The sequence below is a fragment of the Nomascus leucogenys genome, chromosome 17 (genome assembly GCF_006542625.1).
Source record: "Nomascus leucogenys isolate Asia chromosome 17, Asia_NLE_v1, whole genome shotgun sequence".
In the NCBI taxonomy this organism is placed as follows: domain Eukaryota; kingdom Metazoa; phylum Chordata; class Mammalia; order Primates; family Hylobatidae; genus Nomascus; species Nomascus leucogenys.
In genome coordinates this window covers 39,057,262-39,072,497 of record NC_044397.1, presented here as the reverse complement: position 1 = coordinate 39,072,497, position 15,236 = coordinate 39,057,262, and the positions used below count along the sequence as shown (strand labels likewise).

At 53.1% G+C, this 15,236-nt stretch overlaps 1 protein-coding gene across 2 annotated transcripts in view; it reads left to right on the top strand.

The window, feature by feature from the left end:
* CLIP2 (CAP-Gly domain containing linker protein 2) overlaps positions 1-15,236 on the top strand; it is a 112,806-nt gene that overhangs the window by 67,489 nt on the left and 30,081 nt on the right. The window contains exons 7-9 of one of the 2 annotated variants that reach the window (XM_030796057.1): positions 562-665; positions 4,622-4,682; positions 12,933-13,037. In XM_030796057.1, coding sequence (XP_030651917.1) covers positions 562-665; positions 4,622-4,682; positions 12,933-13,037 — 270 coding nt within the window. The remainder of the gene's footprint in view (positions 1-561; positions 666-4,621; positions 4,683-12,932; positions 13,038-15,236) is intronic. The other variant, XM_030796058.1, reaches the window with a different exon arrangement.

Genomic DNA, 15,236 nt, shown 5'->3' with positions numbered 1-15,236 from the left:
AAAGTGCTGAGATTACAGGCGGGAGCCACCGCACCCGGCCCATTTCAGATTTTTTTTTTGAGCAGATTCTAGGGTTGAATTTCAGGGAAGTGACTCCTTGCCCCAAGCCTTGGGGCTGCTGCTATCTCGTGTCTGGTTTTTTCTCTGATGTTTGTCTCCTGTGGGAGAGCTCCCTCCTGGGCCTCTGTCCCCATCTGGGGTCTGGCTTGCCCCTCCTTGGATGCGAGGATCAATAAGGCCAAGTTCATGGCTGTGCTTTGATGGGGCACAGACAAGACAGCAGGTTTGCAAGGTAACAGGTCTTAGGCTCTTGTGGGTTGAGGGGGGTGGCAGGTACTGGGGGCAGGTGGGCCTAAGGGTCCTGCCTCTGCCTCTCTTGTTCCTGCTGGGTCCCTTCCTTCACACCTAGGCCCACTGTGCATGCCCGGCAGGTGCCAGCAGGGAAGTCGGGGTGACTGGGGTTCCAGGCCCGGCTCCTTGCCTGTCTCCCACCACACCACCAACCTGGACCCCACACCCTGGAGCATGCTGACCCTGTCCTGGCCTTCCTTGGGGGCCCAGTATGTTGCAGAAGCCGAGGAGAAGCTGCAGCGAGCCCGGCTGCTGGTGGAGAGCGTGCGGAAAGAGAAGGTGGACCTGTCCAACCAGCTGGAGGAGGAGAGGAGGTACGTGCTGGCCCACCCTCGCCCCGGGAGGACGTTCTCCCTGAGTCCCCTTAAGGAGGATGAGGAAGAGGGCAGGCATGGGAATAGCGGACCCAAGTTCCAGTCCTTCCCCTGTCACTGCCTCTGGCTGTGTCACCCTGGACTGGTGACATTAGCTCTTGGGCCTCAGTCTTCCCATCTGTAAAGTGAGGTGCTGGTCCTGTCTTCTGCAGGCAGTTGGGAGAACTCTTCATATAACTGGAGTAAAGCACCCAGCATGGTGCCGGGCACAGAGGGACACCACATTTTTTAAAATTTGTTTGAAACAGGGTCTCACTCTGTCACCCAGGCTGGAGTACACAGCCACAATCACAGCTCATTGCACCCTTGACCTCCTGGGTTCAAGCGATCCTCCCACCTCAGCCTCCTGGGTAGCTGGGACCACAGGCGTCCCCCACCACGCCTGGTTAATTTTTGTATTTTTTGTAGAGATGGGGTTTTGGCACGTTGGCCAGGCTAGTCTCGAACTCCTGACCTCAGGCTATTCACCCGCCTCGGCCTCCCAAAGTGCAGGCATGAACCGTTGCACCCGGCCTTGGAACACCACATTTGTTCATTGCATAGAGTTCATTGTTCCTGCACTCTCCAGCAGAATATTGAGAAGAGGAATAGGCTGGGGGCGGTGGAAGGGAGGTTGGTTATCACACCAGGTGTCCCTGGGGAGCCATGCACCAGGAAGAAGGCTGAATGCCCCACCCCTCCACCATGAGCCAGTTCACACTCACAGTGCGCCCCTCCCCAACCCTGGACTGAGACCCATGAGTGGAGCTCACAGCTCCTGTCCTGGGACTCCATTTCCTTTTTTTTCCTTCCCTCCCTCCCTCCCTCCCTCCCTCCCTTCCTTCCTTCCTTCCTTCCTTCCCTCCCTTCTTTCTTTCTTTCTTTCTTTTAGACAGAGTCTTGCTCTTGTTGCCCCGGCTGGAGTACAATGGTGAGATCTCGGCTCACTGCAATCTCCACCTCCCAGGTTCAAGCGATTCTCCTGCCTCAGCCTGCCGAGTAGCTGGGATTACAGGCGTGTGCCACCACGCCTGGCTAATTTTTATATTTTTAGTAGAAATGGGGTTTCACCATGTTGGCCAGGCTGGTCTCGAACTCCTGATCTCAGGTGATCCACCCACCTCAGCCTCCCAAAGTGCTGGGATTACAGATGTGAGCCACCGTGCCTGGCCTCCTTTATTTTTCTTTTTTGAGACAGGGTCTTGCTCTGTCACCCAGGCTGGAGTGCTGTGGTTTGGCCATGGCTCACTGCAGCCTCAACCTTCTGGGCTCATGCAATCCTCCCACCTCAGCCTCCCAGGTAGCTGGGACTACAGGCACATGCCGTCATGCCCAGCTAATTTTTTTATCCATTCCCATTTTACACATCAGGAAACTGAGGCTAAGAGAAACAGCAACCAAGGGACTCCTGAAATGCCCTGTGTCCAGGTGTCAGCCCTGTGCTGTGTGCTTCGCTGGTGTCATCGCTTTCAGTGCCATGACTGGCCAGGTGCAGTGGCTCACGCCTGTGGTATCAGCACTTTGGGAGGCCGAGGCAGGCAGATCACCTGAGGTCAGGAGTTTGAGACCAGCCTGGCCAACATGGTGAAACCCCGTCTCTACTAAAAATACAAAAATTAGCTGGGCATGGTGGCGGGCGCCTGTAATCCCAGCTACTCGGGAGGCCGAGGCAGGAGAATCGCTTGAACCCAGGAGGTGGAGGTTGCAGTGAGCCGAGATCACGCCACTACAGTACATGGGTGACAGAGTGAGACTCTGCCTCAAAAAAAAAAAAAAAAAAATACACAAGCAGGACCCATCTACCCTGCAGCCCTCCAACCAAAGACACCAGGCAGCAGGGACTCTGGCCAACTCGGTCCTGGGTCACCTCCTGGTAGGACACAAAGCTGACAGTGGACAGAGGTTTTCCTTGGCCCTGGATCCTCTTTACCTCCTAGACCATGCCCAGATACCTACATCTCCCTCTCCTGTCCCCAGGCAGCAGCCAGCCCCCATCCCCAGCACCCCCACTTGGGTCTGTTCTGTGGGCTTTCAGCTGGCACCTGCGCTCCATAAGCTGTTGTTACTGTCGGATTCAGGGAGATGAGGGTGTATTTATATCTGCCTGAGACAGCCGTAGTGGCCCACACATCTGGTTCCCATGGCAACGTGCCTGAGGCCAACAAACAAACACAGATCTTTTTTTGTTTTTCTTTTTTTTTTTTTTAGACAGAATCTCGCTCTGTCACCCAGGCTGGAGTACAGTGGTGTGATCTCGGCTCACTGCAACCTTCACCTCCGGGTTCAAGCAATTCTCCTGCCTCAGCCTCCCAAGTAGCTGGGATTACAGGCTCGCATCACCATGCCTGGCTAATTTTTATATTTTTAGTAGAGACATGGTTACACCATGTTGCCTAGGTTGGTCTTGAACTCCTGGACTCAAGTGATCCGCCCGCCTCGGCCTCCCAAAGTGCTCAGATTACAGGCACGAGCCACTGTGCTCAGCCACAAACACAAGGCATCATGGAGTTTTGTTCAGAAGGGGCCTGGGTGCAAGTCTCTGCATTGTCCTGTGCTTGCTGTGTGGCCTTGGGCATGGTTGCCTGCCCTCTCTGGGCCTCATTCCTCATTGCTATGCTGAGGGCTGTTAAGTGGCCCTAGGAAGAGCAGCTTTGAGCTTTTTTTTTTTTTTTTTTTCCCAAGACGGAGTTTCACTCTTGTTGCCCAGGCTGAAGTGCAATGGCATGATCTCGGCTCACCGCAACCTCTGCCTTTCGGGTTCAAGTGATTCTCCTGCCTCAGCCTCCTGAGTAGCTGAGATGACAGGCATGTGCCACCACGCCCAGCTAATTTTGTATTTTTAGTAAAGACAGCGTTTCTCCATGTTGGTCAGGCTGGTCTCAAACTCCCGACCTCAGGGGATCTGCCCACCTTGGCCTCCCAAAGTGTTGGGATTATGGGTGTGAGCCACTGCGCCTGGCCCAGCTTTGAGCTCCTATGTGTGGCTGTAAGATGGGGTGGGCCTGTTTCTCTCTCCTGCACTGTCTTGACAGGCGTGTGGCTGAGTGTGTCTCCCTGGGGGCAGCCCTGATGCCTGGGCATTCCACATCCAGGGGCAGCCCTGGGAGTGGGGATTGGGCCTCTGACCCCCAATTTTGAGGCCTGTGATCATAATGAGGTCAACAGCAAAGGAAGCCCACTTTCCCTCTCTCCTCTCCTTCCTCCCCACAGGTTGTTCCTTGTGGTAGTGTCTGTTCCCTGCAGTGATGAAAACAGTGTTGTCAGCTGGGCGCGGAGGCTCATGCCTGTAATCCCAGCACTTTGGGAGGCTGGGCGGATCACGTGAGGCCAGGAGTTCAAGACCAGCCTGGCCAACATGGCAAAACCCTGTCTCTACTAAAAATACAATTTTTTTTTTTTATTGAGGTTGCATGCCCAGTGATGCACGCCTGTAATCCCAGCTACTCGGGAAGCTGAGGCAGGAGAATCGCTTGAACCGGGGAGGCAGAGGCTTCAGTGAGCCGAGATCATGCCACTGCACTCCAGCCTGGGCAACAGAGTGAGACTCTGTCTCAAAAAAAGAAGGAAGGAAGGAAGGAAGGAAGGAAGGGAGGGAGGGAGGGAGGGAGGGAGGGAGGGAAAACAGTGTTGTCACTCACATCCGAGGGCCACCCTGTCCTTTATTTTATTTCCCACCACCCTGGGGAGGAAGGGTGTTGCCTTAAACACTCCCATTCTGGGGTTATTGGTGGTTCTTCCTAGAGTGCAGGTCAGCAGGTTGGGAGGTCTAGAGCTTTCCAGGACTGTGGGACATTTTGATGGCCTCGCCTCTGGACTCTGGGCCATTCTGATGGCCTTGCCTCTCTGCTGTTGCTCACTCGGTGAATCCCGTTGCTCTGGGCAAAGCCAGGTCAGCTGCCTCTTTCCCTCCCCTGCAGGAAGGTGGAGGATCTGCAGTTCCGCGTGGAGGAGGAGTCCATCACCAAGGGAGACCTGGAGGTAACAGTCAGAGGCCCCTTCCCTGGGCGCACTTAGCACCGGTGCCTGGCCCTTGCTAGGGCAGATGGTCGTGAGGTCCAGCAGCACTTCTAGGCCCCCCGGGGAAGGGGCTGGGGGGAAATGGGGAAGGATCAAAGGTCTAACGTCTGAGGTGTGAGTGGCTCAGCCCCAGGAGCTCCCCAGGGAAGCTGTGCTCCCCATGTCAGCAGCTGGATGGGGTGGGCAGGATGAACCCAGGGCAGGACAGATGGGGGGCTGGGCCCCAGGATAGAGTGGCTGAGGTCCCCTGTCCCTTCTTCTTGGGCAATAGCCTTAAAGGTGCCCCTTTGTTCATCTTGGATTCCAGGTAAAATTTTGGCTGAAAGTAGCTTGCTGAGTCACAGAATTTATAGGTAGGAAAACTGAGGCTCAGAGACCAAGGGAGCTGGGCGTGGTGGCTCACACCTGTAATCCCAGCACTTCAGGAGGCTAAGGCAGAGAATCACTTGAGCCCAGGAGTTCAAGACCAGCCTGGGCAACATAGCAAGATCCCATCTCTACAAAAAATTTAAAAAGTTAGCGGTCATGTGCACCTGTGGTCCCAGCTACTCGGGGACGCTGAGGCTAGAGGATCGCTTGAGTCTGGGAGATGGAGGCTGCAGTGAGCTATGATCACGCCTGTTTGTGTGTGTGTGTGTGTGTGTGTGTGCGTGTGCGTGCGTGTGTGTGTGTGTGTGAGAGAGACTGTCTGAAAAAAAAGAATGGATGTTGGGGCACAACCCGGCGTCAGAGCCTCAGCCCAGCTCAGCATGTTCTAATTAAGTTTCCCTCTTGGCCAAGGGGCAGGCCATGTGGTTGCTCCTGGCTGACTTTTCTATTGGCAGCTGCTCTCCTGCAGGGGTTGGATGGACTTCTGGGAAAAGCACCTGTGTTTGCCAGGAACAGAGACCCCCCTGTGCCAGATGCAGTCACCATGGGGGCTTACTGAAGGGCTGTAGGAAAGGTCACAGCCTCCAAGGGCAGGCATTTCAGGGAACTGGAGCCAGAAACAGCATCGGGAGCTAAGCCCATCTATGTGTCCCTTACTCAGGGTCTCCCTCCGATCTCTGTCTGGGGTCAGGCTCCTGTCTGTTTCCTACTGAGTTTCTGGGCTCTGCTCTTCTCCCAGCCCCGCCCACTACCTACCAGCTGTCATTGAGAGAGGCTCTGATTGGTCCCAGGGATAGCCAATGGGCTGGCTGGCTCTGGATAGGGGTCCACCACGGATCCAGTCGGCCCTGGCTGGGAGAGGCAGGGGGCGGGACAGACAGTGACAGCTAATTCAGTCCAAAGGGCTGCAGAATCCCCATGCAACGTTTTATTGTACCAAACTGAATTGCGATCATATTCATGGCAACCAGAAGGCAAAATGACCAAAGTCCCACTCATCCCCTCATCCCCACCCTTTTTTTTTCTTTTTTGGAGACAGGATCTCACTGTGTTGCCCAGGCTGGAGTACAGTGGCACGATCTGGGCTCACTGAAGCCTCCACTTCCTGGCCTCAAGTGATGTTTTGCCTCAGCCTCCCAAGTAGCTAGGACTACAGGCATGTGCCACCACACCTAGCTAATTTTTGTATTTTTTTTTGTAGAGGCTGGGTCTCACTATGTTGCCCAGGCAGGGTCTCGCTGTGTTGCCCAAGTGGGTCTCAAACTCCTAGGCTCAAGCAATCCTGCCTGAGCCTCCCAAAGGGCTGGGATTACATGCATGAGCCATCACATCTGGCCCCCAGGCATCTTAAAAGTCAGAAATAAAAACCAGAGCCCGTCCTTGACCTCCTGGCCCCCTCCAGCTTTATCACCCCACCTCTCTGCCTGTCTTTATTGCAAAACTCCGCAGAAGGTTATCAGGCTCATGGTCTTCCCTCCTGTCCACACTCCCCCAGCTACACAATGAGATGCCCCCATTCCAACTCCCCAGCCTCTTCTGCTGGCGTCTCCTCCTTCCAGATCTCTGAACATTGGCCCATCCAAGGGCTCAGTCCCAGGCCCATTCACCCCTTGTCCACACTCGCCCTGAGAGCTTCCAGTCTGTGGCCTCGGTGCCATGGATGAGCCCCTGTAAGTCCCACAGTCTTCCCCAAGCTCCCTGTACCATGCCCACTTGACATCTCCACCCAGTTGAGGAAGAAGCAAGCACCTGTATCAATTTCCTGGGGCTGCAGTAACGCACAGCCACAAATGTGTGGCTTAAAACAGCACAAACATATGCTTTCGCAGTTCTGGAAGCCAGAAGTCTAAAATAAAGGCTGGGTGTGGTTGCTCACGCCTGTAATCCCAACACTTTGGGAGGCCAAAGCGGTGGATCACTTGAGGTCAGGAGTTTGAGACCAGCCTGTCCAACATGGTGAAACACTGTCTCTCCTAAAAATACAAAATTAGCTGGGCATGGTGACGGGCGCCTGTAATCCCAGCTACTCCGGAGGCTGAGGCAGGAGAATCACTTGAACTCGGGAGGCGGAGGTTACAGTGAGCCGAGATTGCGCCACTGCGCTTCAGCCTGGACAGCAGAGTGAGACTCCTTCTCAAAAAACAAAACAAAAAAAGTCTGAAATCAAGGTGTTGGAGAATCTGTTCCCATCTAGCTTCCAGGAGGATTGCCGGCAGCCCTTGGTGCTCCTTGGCCTGTATAACTGCATCAGGCCAGTCCCTGCCTCCTGTCACTTTGCTGCCTTCCCTGTGTGACACTTCACTTGAACATCTTACGAAGACAGCAGTCACTGGATTTAGGGCCCACTCTAATCCAATCCTAATCCACTATGACCTCATTTTCACTAACTACATGTGCAAGACCCTATTCCAAACAAGGTCACATTTGTTCTTTATTTTATTTAAATTTTTTTTTTTTTTTTTTGAGACGGAGTCTTGCTCTGTCACCCAGGCTGGAGTCCAGTGGTGCGATCTCTGCTCACTGCAAGCTCCGTCTCCCGGGTTCACGCCATTCTCCTGCCTCAGCCCCCCAAGTAGCTGGGACTACAGGCGTCCGCCACCATGCCCAGCTAATTTTTTGTATTTTTAGTAGAGACGGGGTTTCACCATGTTAGCCAGAATGGTCTCGATCTCCTGACCTCGTGATCCACCTGCCTCAGCCTCCCAGAGTGCTGGGATAACAGGTGTGAGCCACCGCGCCTGGCCTGTTTTGTTTTTTATACAGATGGGTTCTCACTATATTGCCCAGGCTGGTCTCAAACTTCTGAGCTCAAGTGATCCTCCCACCCTAGCCTCTCAAAGTTCTGGGATTATAGGGGAGCCACCATGCCTGGCTAAGGTCACATTCTGAGGTTCTGAGTGGGCATGAAATTTAAGAAGACACTATTCAACCCAGGACCACAGCCCAAATTGAACATGTCCTAACCACATCTATCCACGCCTCCCCTAACACCACCCCCCTTACAGTTCCCATCTCAGGAATTGGCCCCCAAATCCACACAGTTGGCTGGGCATGGTGGCTCACGCCTGTAATCCCAGTGCTTTGGGAGCCTGAGACAGGAAGATTGCTTGAGCCCAGGAGTTTGAGACCAGCCTGGGCAACATAGCAAGACCCTGTTTCTACAAAAATATTTTTAAAAAATGCGGGCATGGTGGCACATGCTTGTAATCCAAGCACTTTGGGAAGCCAAGGCGGGAGGATGGATTAAGCCCAGGAGTTCGAGACCAGCCTGGGCAACGTAGGGAGACCTTGTCTCTACCCAAAATGGAAAAATTATCCAGGTATGGTAATGCATGCCTATGGTCCCAGCTACTCGGGAGGCTGAGGTGGGAGAATCGCTTGAGTCCGGGCAGTTGAGGCTGCAGTGAGCTGTGATCACACCACTGTACTCCAGCCTGGACAACAAAGCAAGAGCAAGACCTTGTCTCAAAAAATAAAAAATAAAGGCTGGGCGCAGTGGCTCACGCCTGTAATCCCAACACTTTGGGAGGCCGAGGTGGGTGGATCATGAGGTCAGGAGTTTGAGACCAGCCTGACCAACATAGTGAAACCCCGTCTCTACTAAAAATACAAAAACTTAGCCGGGCCTGGTTGTGGGCGCCTGTAATCCCAGCTATCCGGGAGGCTGAGGTAGGAGAATTGCTTGAACCTGGGAGGCGGAGGTTGCAGTGAGCCGAGATCACGTCATTGCACTCCAGCCTGGGCGACAGTGCGAGACTCCGTCTCAAAAAATAAATAAATAAATAAATAAAAATAAAATAAATAAAAAATAAAAAACAAAAAGGTCCTTTTGACCTTGCCCCCAAAATGACGCACATCCCCACAGCTGCCTCCCTGGAGCAGGCCCTGGCACCATGCCATGGATAGCCCTCTCCTTCGTCTTCTGTTCCTCCAAAGTCCATTCCCCACACTGAATCTAGTCTTTTTTTAAAATATCTTTTTCATTTTTAATGTTGGAAATTTTTAAGCCTATACAAAAATAGAGAAGACAGTATAATGAACTTTCATTTACCCATCACTCAGCTTCAACAGTTATCAACTCACCGCCAGTCTTATTTCAGCCATGTCCTGACCCAGGGCCCCCTCCCACATCCCAGACGTCATATGGCCAAATATTTTAAAAATGAAAACCAGGCTGGGTGCAGTGGCTCACACCTGCAATCCCAACACTTGGGAGGTAGAGGTGGGAGGGTCACTTGAGGCCAGGAGTTAGAGACCAGTCTGGGCAGCATATGAGACCCCATCTCTACAAAAATTAAAGTATTCTGGCTGGGTGCAGTGGCTCACGCCTATAATCCCAGCACTTTGGGAGGCCAAGGCGGGTGGATCACTTGAGGTCAGGAGATTCAGACCACCCTGGCCAACATGGTGAAACCCTGTCTCTAATAAAAATACAAAAATTAGCTGGGCGTGGTGGTGGGTACCAGTAATCCCAGCTACTCAGGAGGCTGAGGCAGGAGAATCGCTGAGCCAGGGAGGCGGAGGTTGCAGTGAAACAAGATCACACCACTGTACTCCAGCCTGGGCAACAGAGTGAGACTCTGTCTCAAAAATAAAGTAGAAACAAAGAAACAAAATAAATAAAATAAAAAATTCACCAGGCATGGTAGCACGCCTGTAGTCCCAGCTACTTGGGGGAGCTGAGGCAGGAGGATCCTTTGAGTCCAGGAGGTTGAGGCTACAGTGAGCTATGATGGCGCCACTGCACTCCAGCCTGGGTGACAGAGCAAGACCCCATCTCTAAAAATAAATAAATAAAAATTTTAAAAATATGGCTGGGTGCGGTGGCTCACACCTGTAATCCCAGCACTTTAGGAAGCCAAGGCTGATGGATCATTCGAGGTCAGGAGCTCCAAACCAGCCTGGCTAACATGGCAAAACCTCATCTCTACTAAAAATACAAAAATTAGCTGGGCATGGTGGTGCTCGCCTGTAATTCCAGCTATTCGGAAGGCTGAGGCAGGAGAATCGCTTGAACCCAGGAGGTAAAGTTTGCTGAGCCAGGTTCCCTCCACTGCACTCCAGCCTGGGTAACAGAGCGAGACTCCGCCTCAGAAAAAAAAAAAAAAAAAAAAAAAAGCCCGGCGTGGTGACTCATGCCTGTAATCCCAGCACTTTGGGAGGCCAAGGTGGGCGGATCACGAGGTCAGGAGATCGAAACCATCCCGGCTACCATGGTGAAACCCCATCTCTACTTAAAATACAAAAAATTAGCCGGGCGTGGTGGTGGGTGCCTGTAGTCCCAGCTACTTGGGAGGCTGAGGCAGGAGAATGGTGTGAACCAAGGAGGCAGAGCTTGCAGTGAGCCGAGATCACGCCATTGCACTCCAGCCTGGGCGACAGAGCAAGACTCTGTCTCAAAAAAAAAAAAAAAAAAAAAAAAACTAATTTAAAAATAAAAATGTAAATCAGATCCTGCCCCTTTCCTGTTCACACATCTAGCACTGCGACACTAGATATCATCTAGGTTCTGTAGAGTGGGCCAGAGAGGACCCCCAGGGCCCAACCCCCCGCAACCCCCGCCTTGTCCCAGCCCTGTCTCACACCCCGCCCCTAAGTTATCATACACCAGGCTTTTCTGTTTCTGGAACACCGCAAGCTGTGTCCTGCCTCTGAGCTTTTGTACACGCTAGTTCCCCTGCCTGAAACACTTGCGCCTCTTCCTCTGGTGCCTGCCTTGTACGAGGAGTCCTTATCCTTCAGAAGTCACTGTAAATTACATGTTTCCTCTATTTCACCTTCATTCCAGTTACTCTCTCCCCAGTGCTCTGTTCATAGTGCAAATCACAATCTGGAATGATCTTCACTATTCTTTTATGGTTTGCATCAGCCCCTCCGCCCCCCAGAATATGAACCCTTTGAGGGGCCAGGCGTGGTGGCTCACACATGTAATCCCAGCACTTTGGGAGGCTGAGGCGGGCAGATCACCTGAGGTCAGGGGTTCAAGACCAGCCAACATGGTGAAACCCCGTCTCTACGCAAAAATACAAAAATTAGCTGGGCATGATGGTAGGCACGTGTAATCCCAGCTACGCGGGAGGCTGAGGCTGGAGAATCGCTTGAACCTGGGAGGTGGAGGTTGCAGTGAGCCGAGATCGCGCCACTGCACTCAGCCTGGGTGAAAGAGGGAAACTCTGTCTCAAAAAAAAAAAAAAAAAAGCCGGGGGAGGAGTCCTTTGGAGTGGGACCAAATGAAGTTGCCCTTGAAATTGGGAAGCTGAAGCCTTTTTCTTGCCGGTGCAGGCTACCAGTTCAGTGTGTAGGATCATGCACCATCTATGAGGGTTCCAGGCAGGGCTGTTGTGCCCACCGACGGGGATAGGGGTGGCTGGGATGGAGCTTGTGATTTTCTGGAAGAGACAGGCTGACTTCTTGTTGGCACTGGAACATGCTGCCAAGAGGGAGGCGGGAGAGGCAGGGGAGGGAGGGAGAGGAGAGAAAGAGAGAGGGAGGGAGACAGAGAGGGGAGACAGGAAGGGAGAGAGAGTGGGGAAAAGAGAGGGAGAGAGACGGGGGGGGGAATGGAGAGAGAGACGGAGGGAGAGAGGGAAAAAAAGAAGGAGGGAGACAGGGAGGGGGAGAAAGAAGAGAGAAAGTGGGAAGGAGAGGGGAGAGAGAGAAAGGGAAGGAGAGAGAGGGAGAGAGGAGGGGAGAGAGAACTTTTTTTTGTTGTTCCTTAAGGAAAATTCAAGAAATAAAATAGGCCAAAGGATATAATCATCTCAATGTCTCTTAATGAATTGCAGGAGTATTTCTAATCAGGTGATGTCCATTTACACCTTCACCAATAGACAAGCTTCCGGGGTTTTATTACAGGTTTCACACCTAGATGCTGTTTTGCTAAGCCCCGCCCCTTCAGAACTGCCCTGCAGCTGCTTTAACCCCTTCTCTCCTGGAGGATAAAGAGGACCCTCTGGCTTCTCCCTAAGATGAACTTGAGTTTCCAAACCGCTCCCAATGTCCTCACCCTTCCCGCTTCCCTTCCAAGATCTGTTCTGTGAAATGCAAAAGCCAGTCTTGACACCCTGAGAATGCTGGCCTTTGTCAGCAGATGAAGCAGATATTGTCGAGCTGGGACAAAAGTGCCCTTGTGATTTGTGGAGACCAGGCGTCCTCTGTGGGGTCCGGGGGGGTGGGCACCAATGGGGCCCGGCAGTGGGAGGCACAGCCCAGCCTCCACCAACGAGGCAGGGACCAAGAGGATCGCGAGGGGTTGGGTATATTTTGGAAACATCTTTCGTGTTACGGGTTCTTGCACTTTTAGCACAGGCCTCGGGGGGCGGGGGGCGGTCGAGCGGGAATCCCGGGGTCCTTTATTTATTCCTCATCCTGTGGGTCTCCTATGTGGAGGATGCTTTGCCTACAACCAGTGACAGCCTGCAGGGGAACGGGAACAGGATGGGCCCCTCCCCAGGAGCAGATCCTTGAAGAGGACCTTCAAGGTCAAGGGCTGCTGGTTGGGGGTTGGGGGTGACAGAAAAGAAGTGAGGTGCCCATTGCTACCCCAGGCAGGGGCCAGCAAGGGAGGATGGCTGCAGCCCCCTGCCCCCCACCACCCTACACTGACCCAGCCGGGACACAGCAAGGGGTGGGCATGAGGCCCCACGCCCCTCGCCTCCCCAGACTTCCTCTCTTTCCCTGAGCAATTCTAGCTCATGAATCTACTCTCCTCGCCTTGTTCACGGAAGATGACGCCTCCTCTCTCTCTCTCTCTTTCTCTCTCTCTCCGGCTTCTTCTTCCCTGTGCCCCCCTCCCTGCGTCCCCGCCCCCACCCCCCACCATGTCCACCCTGGGTGGACCAGACCCAGACGCAGCTGGAGCACGCGCGCATTGGGGAGCTGGAACAGAGCCTGCTACTGGAGAAGGCGCAGGCCGAGCGGCTGCTCCGAGAATTAGCGGACAACAGGGTAACCGCGCCACCCACGCCACCGCGCCCGCCTGGCCCACCAGCCACCTTGTCCTTTGATGCCCCCTCTGGCTTCTCTGTTTCATTATTGACTCTCTTTCTTTAGCTGCTATCATTTTTTTTTTTTTTTTTTTTTTTTTTGCATCCCCTTGGAGGAGGGAAGTCAAGATTTAGAAATGTGCTTATGTGGCCGGGCGCGGTGGCTCACGCCTGTAATCCCAGCACTTTGGGAGGCTAGAGGGCGGATCGCCTGAGGTCAGGAGTTGGAGACCAGCCTGGCCAACATGGTGAAACCCCATCTCTACTAAAAGTATAAAAATTAGCTGGGCGTGGTGGCTCATGCCTGTGATCCCAGCTACTTGGGAGGCTGAGGCAGGAGAATCACTTGAACCCGGGAGGTGGAGGTTGCAGTGAGCTGAGATCGTGCCACTGCACTCCAGCCTAGGTGACAGAGCGAGACTCCGCCTCAAAAACAAAACAAAACAAAAAGAAATGTGCTTATGTTCCCCGGCTCAGTGTTGCTTATTGGGGTGGAGTTGGGGGTGGGGATGGTCTTTGTTTTTTGGGACTTGGCTCCCCAGTTCAGGCCCCAGCAGCTGAGAATGTCCTGTGAGACCCCCCAGCCCCCCCCTCCCCGCCCCAATGCATTGCCACGACAAAGTGTTGGAGCTCCTGGGAATGTCCTGTCCCTGTGTAGGCAGACGTAGAAACCACTGATCCATGTCTCCTGTCTCCCCAGCTGAGGAGGCTGGGGAGAGGAAGGAGGTCAGGAACTGCAGATCTCTTCCCAGTTTCTCTGGCCCAGAGAGCCTGAAAGATGGGGGCAGGAGGGGCTGGGCTGAAGGACCTGGGGCTGAGTAAGGGGTGGGGCTTTTGAGGGAGTGGAGGTGTCCCCAGGGAATGGTGCTATGATGGGTCCTGGAGCCATGGAACAGCTCTGCTTGTGGGTGAAGCTTCCAGACTCCTAGGGCATGGTTCTGAGTCCCTGCTCCAGGCCCAGCAGTCCCCTCCAGGCTTACCATGCACGCCTGGGACCCAGCATTCTGTGTAGGCACTCACAGGAGAACAGCCAGCTGGCCCCCCAGCAGTCCCTCTGAGAGGAAGCAAAAACAGGCAGCAAGTCATGACTGGAAAAGCACCCCATAAACAGTATGTAGATGTGGAAGGAGCAGTGGTCAGTTTCTGCATGTTGGCCTCCGTGCACAAGTGGCTGTGTGCATGTGTGCAGGTGTCTGGAGACACACAGGATCCATTTGCACACACTGGCCATTGCTCAGTGACCATGTGCTTGTACGGTACACACTCATGTGCATGAAGACTGAACGCACAAACTGACCCAGTCACCATGGATGGGCCGGAGCCCTCCAAATGCATCTTGATCTAGGGTTCAACCTGATGAAAACACAAAAACAGGGCTGGGTGTGGTGGCTCACACCTGTAATCCTAGCACTTTGGGAGGCTAAGGCGGGTGAATCACCTGAGGTCATCTGAGGTCAGGAGTTCAAGACCAGCCTGGCCAACATGGTGAAACCCTGTCTTTATTAAAAATACACAAATTAACTGGGTGGGGTGGTGCACGCCTGTAGTCCCAGCTACTTGGGAGGCTGAGACAGGAGAATCATTTGAACCGGGGAGGCAGAGGTTGCAGTGAGCTGAGATCATGCCACTGCACTCCAGCCTGGGCAAGAGAGTGAGACTCCATCTCGAAAAAAACAAAAACCAAAAAACAAAACAAAAATTAGTTTATTGAACTAAAGGATACCTTCAGAAACAAAATGTTTAAAGCTTGTAATGGATTTAAAGCTTGAAAACATATCATTTTCATATCTATGACCATCAACGTGATCAAGGTGGTTTTTTGGAGAATGGAGCCTCTAAGAGTTTTTTGTTGAAAGTTGAGTCTGGGAGCACCCTCTTCTGCTTTAATCATTAAACTGGACCCTTCTTGCCTACTGCCTCCAGGCAGCCCCTTGGGCTGGATATCCTTCCTAGGGCAGGATAATGCAAAATTCACTGTGGCCTCTGTTCTTTAAAAAGAATGTTAACAAAAAAAAATTTCTTAATAAAAATACAAAGAACTTTAACTCGTTTGGGCATGGTGGCTCATGCCCATAGAGTCCCAGCTGCTCTTGAGGCTGAGGCAGGAAGATTGCTTGAGCCCAGGAATTTGAGGGTACAGTGAGCTGTTATTGCACGGCTG